Raw genomic sequence first — 10,602 nt, forward strand, 5'->3', positions numbered from 1 at the left:
GAGGGCTTAAGGTGATGGCCGGGAGAATAAAAGGAGGAGTTCTAGGTGCTCAGCTCCCAAGTGAGTTCTTTCTTCCCTGCCACGTCGGACTGACCGGCTAACGCCAGCTGCCCTCAACCATGCTGCTGAGAGTCCTTGTGCTGATTGCCCTTCCCCTTTACTGCTTTGCTGGTGAGTTCTGTGCAGCAAGGACAGGTTCGGGGCGAAAGGTGGTGTCAGGGCCCTCTGGAAGACCTCCTGTTCCCCAAATTCAGGCCAACAGGCTCCACCTCATTTCTTCAGTGTCTTTGTTCTTCATGGTTATGTAGTGTTTGGCTTCTCTGGGCTGTGGAGGTAGTGCAGGGGTGGAAAGGGAGCACAGATATTTTCAGGCTTAAGGAAACCCTAGGTCCTGAGTTTACTCTCTGAGAACTGAGAACTCAAGACCATTCACCATCATCTTTCTGAAAGTGTGAGTCTACTGGGACGCAGATTGGATGACCAACATCCTAGGTGCTCCCAAAAAGGGGCTTCAGGGCTACGGAACTGAGATCGCTTTTATGTGTTTTCTTTCAGGTTCTGGATGCCCATTTCTAGAGGAAGTGGTTAACAAAACAATCAGTCCTGAAGTGAGCGTTAGTGAATACCAAAATTTTCTTCAGGATTTTGCTCAGACTACTGACAAAAAAGAGGCCTTGGCTGATATGAAGCAGTGTTTTCTCAACCAGTCAAACGAAACTCTGCACAACTATGCACAGATGATGGTAATTACAGTTTCTTCTGATGTGCTTTCAAACCACGGGGCAGGGACTAGTAGGCTCTACGTTTGTCACTAATGATGCCAAAGCAGGTGTTCAACGTGCTCTATTTTATTTCAGTGAATGTAACTGTGGCTGCATGTGAGTACTCTTGACATCAAGAAAGCCAGCCAAGGTCCCAGTGCCGATTTGCCTCTGCGCTTCTTGGAATCTTTAGTGAATGATAAATGAAAAAGGCAAATGAGGGACAATATTCACATAAAGGCTGAACTACCCTTCAGTATCCTAGTACACACTCACACATCCACACACAAACTTTCTCTTTTTTTCTTTTTTTAAGTTTATTTATTTACTTTAGGGGGCAGGGGGAGAGAGCACGCATAGAGGAGGAGCGGACACAGGGAGAGAGAGAGAATCCTAAGCAGGCTCTGCCCTATCAGTGCAGAGACAGATGTGCCTCAATCTCAGGAACTGGGAGATCATGACCTGCCAACTGAGCCACCCAGGAGCCACAATATTTTTCTTTTTTTTTTTTTTATTCTTTATTTATTTTTGAGAAAGAGACAGAGAGACAGAGTGCGAGTGGGGGAAGGATCAGAGAGAGAGACACACACAGAATCCAAAGCAGGCTCCAGGCTCTGAGCTGTCAGCACAGAGCCCAACGTGGGGCTCGAACTCATGAACCACGAGATCATGACCTGAGTCAAAGTCGGATGCTTAACCGACTGAGCCACGCAGGCACCCCTCATTTTTTGCCTTTATTTTGAAATTTTTTTTCTTGCTTTTTGTTAAGTACACGCTCCACCCAACGTGGGCTCGAACTCACAACACTGAGATCAAGAGCCACAGGCTCTCCCCACCGAGCCAGCCGGGCACCTCCACACTCATTTTCTATCAAGGTAAAACACATCTGATTCTCAAGAAGTCCCTTACTTGTAGAAGTGACCGGCAACAATGATCCCCTTCTTCGTAGGAACAAATAATAAAATGTTCATGAGAATGTTTTAATAGAGTTCAGAAGAATCCATTATGAAGAAGATTCTGTACCTCTTACTAAAAGAATTTAAAGCGTGCTTTCAAGCAATCAAAATTTGTCAGTATAAATGATGGGATTCCTTGACTATTAATTAAGGACCCCATAGATGACAAGGACAGATCATGGGTATGAATCTGCCTTGGGGGATGGAATTGTTGAAAACAACAAGCAGTGTTTCGTTCCCCATAATGTATTCCCTATCTTGATACTCCTATGGAAACATTCCAGGGTAGACAATTTAGAAATACTGCCAAAGCTAAAGATAAAAGTGTTTATCACTCAGAAGAGCCAACATGGATGAACCTTGAGGACCTTATAACAAAGGAAATAAGCCAGCAAAAAAAAGACAAATATGTTGCATGAGTTCATTTATATCAGTTTTCTAGAGTAGCCAGTCTCCTAGAAACAGAGGGTAGAATGGTGGCTTCTAGGGGTTGGCTGGTATGGAAAATGGGGGTTGTTCAGTGGGTATAGAGTTCAACAATAGCAAGCCGAAAACGTTCTGGACATTGGTTGCACCACAACATACATAGACTTAACGCTGCAGAACTGTATACTTACAATGATGAAAATGGTCAATTTTATCTTATGTGTATTTAGCATAACTAACCACTTTAAAAAGTGAAATTCCCTTCAATCAAGGATAATGGGATGGGGTTTTTTGTTGTTGTTTGTTTTGAAGTTTATTCGCTTTGGAGAGAGAGAGAGACAGGGACAGAGTGTGAGCAGGGGAGGGGGGGCACAGAGAGAGAGACACACACAGAATCTGAAGCAGGTTCCAAGCTCCGAGACGGCAGCTCAGAGCCCATGGGGCTCGAAACCACGAACCGAACCGTGAGATCATGACCTGAGCCGAAGTCGGAGGCTTAACTGACTGAGCCACCCAGGTGCCCCTGGAATGTTTTCTTTAAAAATGTCAATTAGACCGATCACTTGGAGTGCACATCTCCAATGTTTTGTAAGTGTCAAAGGTAAAGGTCTCGGTGTCAGACCGTTTTCGGTATTTCTAACACGTAAGGCCACGCCAGAACTCAAAAACTACCCATTTCCTTGTATTTGGGCTGAGACTTAACGATTCTTTGTTGAAATAAATGCACCCTGATAAGCATAGGGATCCCTGATGGGGAAGAGATCTGGAAACACCAGCACCTGTTTGGGATCAGTAAAGTCTCCTGATCGTTACCATGAGAGACGAGATCATTCTGATCTTGACTCCAGCACAATCGTTCTTGGATACCAGATGTGTGTGGACAAATCCTAGAAGCCAAGAAGAAATGTGCGTTTTTCAACTCTTGACTTTGGAACAGGGAGCTGAACATTGGAGTGACGTCTCTGTGTTTGTTTTCCAGAAAATAATATATTCCAGTGTGTGGTGTGCCCTTTCTTAACTTTCCCCAAGACCGGAGACCCCGAGGACTACAGAGAATGGTCAGCAACTGACAGCCGGCGAATGTAAACCACGACTTTTCTTCCTTCTTTCTCTTTTCATCTATAAACTGCAAGACAATTGTTGAAACCTCAAATACATTTTCATTTCAATAAAGCATCTGCAAATGGAAAATTCTTTTCATGTGATGTGATCAAAATGGAGGCTGTGGAGAGCCTCCCATGCCTGAGCTCACACCCACACACACGCTCATATGGAACCGTTCCTTGGAGAGCACATGGGTGAAGGACTGAGGAATCTGAAAAACGCTCTGTTCCTTCCCACATGTAGCACAACAGGGGTCCTCTCTCTGGAAATGTGCTCTTCCACCCTCGTGGCCCCCATTTTCCCTGGGACTATCTCTGAAGTCCTCAAGACCTAGGCTCTGCTGATTGGGCTGCATGCAGTACCCCTGATCCACTGGTACGGCTAGGCCCCGCTCTCAGCCCTCTGCACCTGACCCAAGTGAGTGGGGTCAGGAGTAGAGCCAGGGAGAGATGTGACTTATCCAAAGCAGGGGTGAATCCTGGCTTGATTTTATTTTATTTATTTTATTTTTTTAATTTTAATTTTTGGGAGACAGAGAGAGAGGGCATGAGCAGGGGAGGGGCAGAGAGAGAGGGAGACAAAGAATCTGAAGCAGGCCCCAGGCTCCCAGCTGTCAGCACAGAGCCTGACCGGGGGCTCCAACCCATGAACCATGAGATCATGACCTCAGCTGACGTCAGATGCCTGACTGACTGAGCCACCCAGGCGCCCCATAGAATTTATTTTTCTTGTAATGTTTATTTATTTATTTGAAGAGAGAGAGAGCACAAGCAGGAGAAGGGCAGAGAAAGGGAGAGAGAGAGAGAAGCCCAAGCAGGTTTGGAGCTGTCAGCACAAAGCCTGATGTCAGGCTGGATCCCACCAACCCTGAGATCATGACCTGAGCTGAAATCAAGAGTCAGACACTTAACTGACTGAGCCGCCCAGCCCCCCCCCCCAAAAAAATGTTAGAATTCCTTTAAAACAATTAACCAAAAGTGACTGTCATCATAATGAATATAGACCCATGAACCAGAGTGGAGCATACTCCTCTTTATACCAGCGCAGTTGTAAGGTACGGTATTTAATACGGTTTTTATGGAAACTGGCCAAAAGGACCTAAGACCCACAAAAGTCATAATGGATCCCTGCCATCTACCTTCCCCCCCACAAACCTCAGGGTCAGTGATTCCATTAGGCCCAGGCTAATGGACCCTTGCCCATTTCCACATCTTAAAAGATCCCCCCTATTACACACACACACACACACACACACACACACACACACACACACATTTATTAAGAACTCATGGGCCATACTCAGTTCTCAGTGCTTTGGGTGTGTCCTCAGTGGGGAAGAAAGCCCACCCCTCTCTCTGCCTCTCAATACTGGGAACCTCAGTCCACCCTCTCTTTCTGTTTTGGACCATAAGAGGAGAGGAAAAGGAAGACATTTGGCCATAGGAACTGGAGATGGACACATAGATATGCAGAAATTTGCTTCTGTCCAGAAGGACCCTGGCCCATTTCATGAATGAGTCTACCCAGGGAACAGAGCAAATTTCATGCCAGAATTGATAATGAAGATGATTGAAGGACTCGGGCAGCAGAACGGGAAGAGGAAGGATGCCCGATGATTAATCGTTGGAAAAGATAGTACTAAATCTAGAACTAGAACAGGAAGAAGAAAAAAGGAGATTGTATAGAAAAATAAATCCAGTAGTACATCGACGAATGTGCTTAAGGGTAAAGGTATATGGATGTTCTCCTCCTGCATTACACCATTACACCATTTGTGTAACTCTGAAGTTATTTCCAAGGACAAAGTTAAAAACTGCATTCCTGAGGCAAAAACGTATTGTGATGAGCACAGACTCTTCATTCTTTCCCTGATGATGAACGATGTTGAGCATCTTTTCATGTATCTGTTGGCCATCTGGATATCTTCTGCCCATTGACAAATGGGATTATTCGTGGGTGCCTAGGTGGTTCAGTCATTAGGCATCTGACTTTGGCTCAGGTCATCATCTCACGTTCCGTGGGTTCAAGTTCTGTTTGGGTGTGCCCTGCTTCTCTCTCCACCCACCCCCCCCCCCCCCGCCCCATCCTGGGATTCTCTCTCTTTCTACCCTTGCTTACTTGCATTTTCTGTCTCTCTCAAATAAATAAATAAATAAATAAATAAATAAATAAGATTATTTGTTTTTTATGGTCGAAGAGAGTATTCTCAACAATGTACTTTCCTTCTTTTTTTGGTCTTTAATAGAGCTTTTTCTGAGAGGAGTTTGAGATTCACAGCAAAGTTGAGCCGAATGCACACAGAGTTCCCATAGATCTCCTACTCATGCATATGCACAGCCTCCCCCAGCATCAACATCCCCGCCAGATGGTACGTTGGTTACAACTGATGGGCCTCTATGGACACATCCTTATCACCCAAAGTCCATGGTGTATATTCGGGTTCATTCTTGGTGTCGTACACTCTATGCCTTTTGTGAAATGTATGTGATGTGCACCACCCCATTACAGTACAGAAGAATTTCACTAACCTTAAACCCATCAGGTCTGCCTGTTCATTCCTTCCTCTCCCCAACCCCTGAGAACCACTGCTCTTCTCAATGTCCCCATAGTCTTGACACTTCCAGAATGTCTGCCACTGAATGCAGGTATCCAGTAAAGCCCCATGTCCCTTAGAGACACTGGAGCCACTCAATGGGAGAAGTCTGGGTTCCTGAATGACTGGATGTGGTCATGGTGCATCATGGACAAGCCACTGGGAGCACCCTGCTCTAGGTCAATGTAACAATTATTTAGAATGTCCAGCAAGGTGGAGTAAGTTGTCTATGACATTGTCTAGAAACACTACCTCATGGTGATCACTAAAAGCAGTTGACTTTTATTCCATTTCATGGTCATATTTTTAAAGTTTATTTATTTATTTTTAGAGAGAGCATGCTTATGCAAGTGGGAGAGGGGCAGACAAAGAAGGAGAGAGAGAGAATCCCACACAGGCTCCGCACCGTCAGTGCAGAGCCCCATGCGGGGCTTGAACTCACGAAACCATGAAATCATGACTTGAGCCAAGATCAAGAGTCAGACGCTTAACCAACTGAGCCACCTAGGCACCCCAGAGTCAGTTTTAAATTCGCAGGGGCACCTGGGTAGCTCAGTCGGTTACGCGTCTGACTGTTGATCTCAGCTCAGGTCATGATCTCACGATTTCGTGAGTTGTAGCCCCACAGCAGGCTCTGTGCTTACAGCCTGGAGCCTGCCTGGGATTTCTCTCTCCTCTCTCTGCCCCTTCCCTACTTTTACTGTGTCTCTCTCTCCCTCAAAATAAATAAATAAATAAACATTAAATTTTTTTTCAATTCTCCACAGACAGTGCACCCATTCTTTGGTTCGCTGTGGGAGCACACAGCATCTTCCCCGTCCTGGCCAAGTGCATTGTACTGAGCTGCACTAATAATAAACCACCATTTTTTAACCCACTGAGATCGTAAAAAGTAAGTAAAAAATTGAAGATATATATGCATTTTGGAGGTAAAGGAAAAAGATCAGAGACTCTAAAATGACCTCTGCAACTAAATGGAATAGATTGCCACTTTGCACTATCTCTGAACAGTGTATTTTCCAAAAATACACAACCCAAAAAACTAACTTTTTGTTTTAAGTTTATTTTTTTATTGTGAGAGAGAGAGAGAGAGAGAGAGAGAGAAGAGAGAGTCCAAGTGAGCAGGGGAGGGGCAGAGGGAGAGGCAAAGAAAGAATCCCAAGCAGGCCCCGCGCTGTCAGTGCGGAGCCCGCCATGGGGCTCAAACTCACAAATGGTGAGATAATGACCTGAGTCAAAACCAAGAGTCAGATGTTTAACCACCTGAGCCACCCAGGTGCCCCTAAAGAATTACTTTTAATTGCATTTTTAACACATACGAATATGCAGTGTGCAGCAATTAATAAATCCTGTTTTACTCTCTTTTCAGTTTCTCTCACCTCTTTGGTCTTTACTCAGACGTCTCTCTCTCGGTGAGAAAATCTTTGGATTTTTCCGCGTCTCCATGCGGAGACGCTCAATATTCCGGGCTCAATATCAATATCAATTATTCCGGGCTCAATAGAAGACAGCTGGTTTTACTTAGTTGCTTCAGTCTTAAACGTTGCAACATCACATGTCCAGAAGCCAGATTGCATGGGGATGAGGAGTGAATGGAAGGTTAAAAAGTGAACGCGCATTGTCCAGGGTCTTGTGATAGCTGCTCCGCACGTTGGTCAACAGAACCTAAGTGTGTTATTTTCTGGAATGTGTTCTCTGAAATAACTGAAGACTGTACGTGTTTATGGAAAAACTAAGAGAACTGTCTGACCAGACTCTAGAAAGTGCTTCCACCAGAAATGCTCGTTTTTCAGACACTTCACACTCTCTCCCTCACCTCCTTCAGATATGGGCTGAAACATTACGTCCTCAGTGAGGTCTTTTCCTTTCAGTCTGCTTTGTGATGGTCAAAGCCTATTAGCGATAGTGCCGCTATCGACTAGGAGTGCCTGGGGCACTCACTGGGCCCAGGGCCACTTGCTTGATGGTTCACAGACACATTCTAACTGGAGCTTATGTGGTAACTAGTCCAACCCTGCAGTTCTTGTTGTGATTGTAAGGAGCGCCTCCATAAAACCACCAGGGAACCTTAAAAAATGAGGTATATTGCCTCACAGTTGTGGAAGCCAGAAGTCCAAGATGGAGATGTTGGTCGGGCCAGGCTCTCCCTGAAAACTCTAGGCCGGGACCCTCCCTTGCCTCTCCCTAGCTGCTGGACACTGCTGACAATCCTTGGGTTTTCTGGCTTGCAGACGCATCACTCTAATCTCTGCCTCCACCTTCCCATGGTCTTCTCCCTCTCTGTGTCCCAGTTTCCATCTTATCATCACATTGTTAGGCCACCTGGTGAGGCCCAAGTCCCCAGGGTACACAGACACACTCTTGTCAGGTAGGACTTGCCAGGGGTTTAAAGAGCTTCTCCCAGGAGCAAAGGGCAAAGGCCACATCTTTCTTTGGGTAAGGTTAGTCCTTTACTACACAAACTTCACTCTGTAAACAGACTCTCCACGTGGTGGAAAAGATGACCACCAGTAGCCCCAAATCGACAGTCTCTCTATTTAGCGGCTGCAGTGGACAAAACTTCTTTCTTCTAATGTCCAAACTTCAGTTCTAGAGAAATTACATAGTTTGGCCCTGCTTGGATCACACGGTCACCTCTTGAGCCAATTACTGTTGCCAAACAATCATGGAGTATCATGATTGCCCAGACTGGGTTTATGGGTCCATGCCAATGGCTGTGGATTCAAGGTCTATAACCAGGAAAAAAAAAGGGAATGAATATGGTCAGGACTTGGTCAATAAATACCAGCTTCCCCGGTCTTTGTCCCCACTTCCAACTTAAGACCAACCAGAGAGGGCCAAACATGTTCCCCTAAGCAATCAAATAGGATGCCCACTTCCGGCCAGCCCGCCTCCAGCTTACCCCCACCAATAACTTCCAGTCAGAGCACACCTGACATTTTCTCCCTGCCTGTCATTGAGTCCCTGCCAAACACAAGCAATGGTAGCTGATTCCTCGGCTATAGCAAGCTCTGAATTAAAACGGACCCTGGAGCAGAGGCTGGCCTTCTTCAGCTCTGGGAATCAGAGCATCACACCAAACCTTTACCTCGGGCTTTTGTCTCTGGTGCCTGCCTACCCACCTATCCGCAGCCACGTGCAGTTCCTTTCAGCCAGTGACGACGTCACCTCTTTCTCTTCCTCTGAGGAACATAAAATCAGAATGTGAGTGTTTGACAGTAACTTTGCCATAGGGGTGGCTGAATCTGCTGTAATTTTTAAGAAAAGCTTGTATTGTGTTTTTTGTTTTTGTTTTTTTTTAATGTAAGCTCCGCACCCAACATGGGCCTCGAACTCACGACCCCAGGATCAAGGGCCGCATGCTTCCCAACTGAGCCAGTCAGAAAATACAAGCCAGGAAGCTTGTATTCCTAATCTTCAATAGTAGCAAATTGCTTTTTTTTTTTAATTTTTTTTTCAACGTTTATTTATTTTTGGGACAGAGAGAGACAGAGCATGAACGGGGGAGGGACAGAGAGAGAGGGAGACACAGAATCAGAAACAGGCTCCAGGCTCCGAGCCACCAGCCCAGAGCCCGACGCGGGGCTCGAACTCACGGACTGCAAGATCGTGACCTGGCTGAAGTCGGAGGCTTAACTGACGGCGCCACCCAGGCGCCCCAGTAGCAAATTGCTTTTGACACAGCTCTGCCTTGTGCATTCATTTCCTCTACACTGTTTTTCAATCTTTTTTTTTTTTTTTTTTTTTTTTTTTTAGTTTATTTATTTGAGAGAGAGAGAGAGAACAATCCGGGGAGGGTCAGAGACAAGGGGAGAGAGAGAGAATCCCAAGCAGGCTCAGCACTGCCAGCACGGAGTTCAACGCGAGCCTGTCCACCAACCGTGAGATGATGACCTGAGCCAAAATCAAGAGTTGCAGGCTTAACTGACTGAGCCACCCAGACGCCTCACTAAGGAACTTCTAATGATGGAAGACACAGAACTAGTCACTCCTCTTTCCTGGGGAAGTGGAGGTAAGGGAATGATAAACATAATAAACATAATAAACATAATAATAATAATAATAATAATAATAATAATAATAATAAATAATGGCATAACAGCAGCCCCGTGTTAATTAAATAATTTAAATAAAGTTTAAAAAATGTAAACTCCTATTGGAAGGACGCTGGTATTAGGAATGGGGGGGGTGGGGGGGGATTGGTCAGAGCCTTAAAGGAACTCTCTGGGGCAGGCTGGAGAAAATGTGTCAACAACCGCAAAAAGATAAGGGCACAGGTGGTTTAAGCAAGGAATGTAGCACTGGGCTCCTGGAAGCTCCGAGGGAGTTCGCTGGGGGTTTCAGACGCTTCAGTGCGCCCCTGGCACGGAACCGGACCAATTATAGTTTATTTTCTTTCTGTTCTTTACGAAAGGTTAAAAAGAAAGACGATGAAAAAGAAGAGATTTCAACTGAAGCGAATAACTACCAAGCCTGAGAAACACCTCGGGCCGAGAGGAAGGATCTCCGCGCGCGCAGCACTGCTTTTCAATCTTCGGTGGCAAAACCTTGACACCTCACTTCGCGCATTTTGCCACCAACACCCCGCCTCCAGCCCCAAAGGAGTTAGAGGAGGTTCCCCGAAGCCCACCAGGAAGCTCAGGTGGGTGGAGGGCCAGCGTGGTACCCGAGCCGGGAGCCAGCCTGCTGGGGTCCTGCCGGGAGCCCAGACGAGGGCACAGTTGCGAGGCGCTTGCGCGGCGGCCCCGGGTCGGGGCTTTAC

At 46.0% G+C, this 10,602-nt stretch overlaps 1 protein-coding gene and 2 long non-coding RNA genes across 3 annotated transcripts; 1 reads left to right on the forward strand and 2 right to left on the reverse strand.

The window, feature by feature from the left end:
* LOC131488003 (mammaglobin-B-like) lies at nucleotides 1-3,334 on the forward strand. Its single transcript, XM_058689290.1, has 3 exons — nucleotides 1-171; nucleotides 556-743; nucleotides 3,123-3,334. Exons 1-3 carry the CDS (start codon nucleotides 120-122, stop codon nucleotides 3,159-3,161), a joined length of 279 nt encoding a protein of 92 aa, XP_058545273.1. The 5' UTR covers nucleotides 1-119; the 3' UTR covers nucleotides 3,162-3,334.
* LOC131488005 (uncharacterized) lies at nucleotides 830-7,285 on the reverse strand. Its single transcript, XR_009250047.1, has 2 exons — nucleotides 7,220-7,285; nucleotides 830-948 (listed from the first exon to the last, which is right to left on the reverse strand). It is a non-coding gene; the product is annotated as an uncharacterized LOC131488005 (long non-coding RNA).
* Nucleotides 7,286-7,524: 239 nt separating this feature from the next.
* On the reverse strand, nucleotides 7,525-10,568 carry LOC131488004 (uncharacterized). Its single transcript, XR_009250046.1, has 2 exons — nucleotides 10,309-10,568; nucleotides 7,525-8,569 (listed from the first exon to the last, which is right to left on the reverse strand). It is a non-coding gene; the product is annotated as an uncharacterized LOC131488004 (long non-coding RNA).
* Nucleotides 10,569-10,602: the final 34 nt, after the last annotated feature.

The sequence above is a fragment of the Neofelis nebulosa genome, chromosome 10 (genome assembly GCF_028018385.1).
Source record: "Neofelis nebulosa isolate mNeoNeb1 chromosome 10, mNeoNeb1.pri, whole genome shotgun sequence".
Classification (NCBI taxonomy): domain Eukaryota; kingdom Metazoa; phylum Chordata; class Mammalia; order Carnivora; family Felidae; genus Neofelis; species Neofelis nebulosa.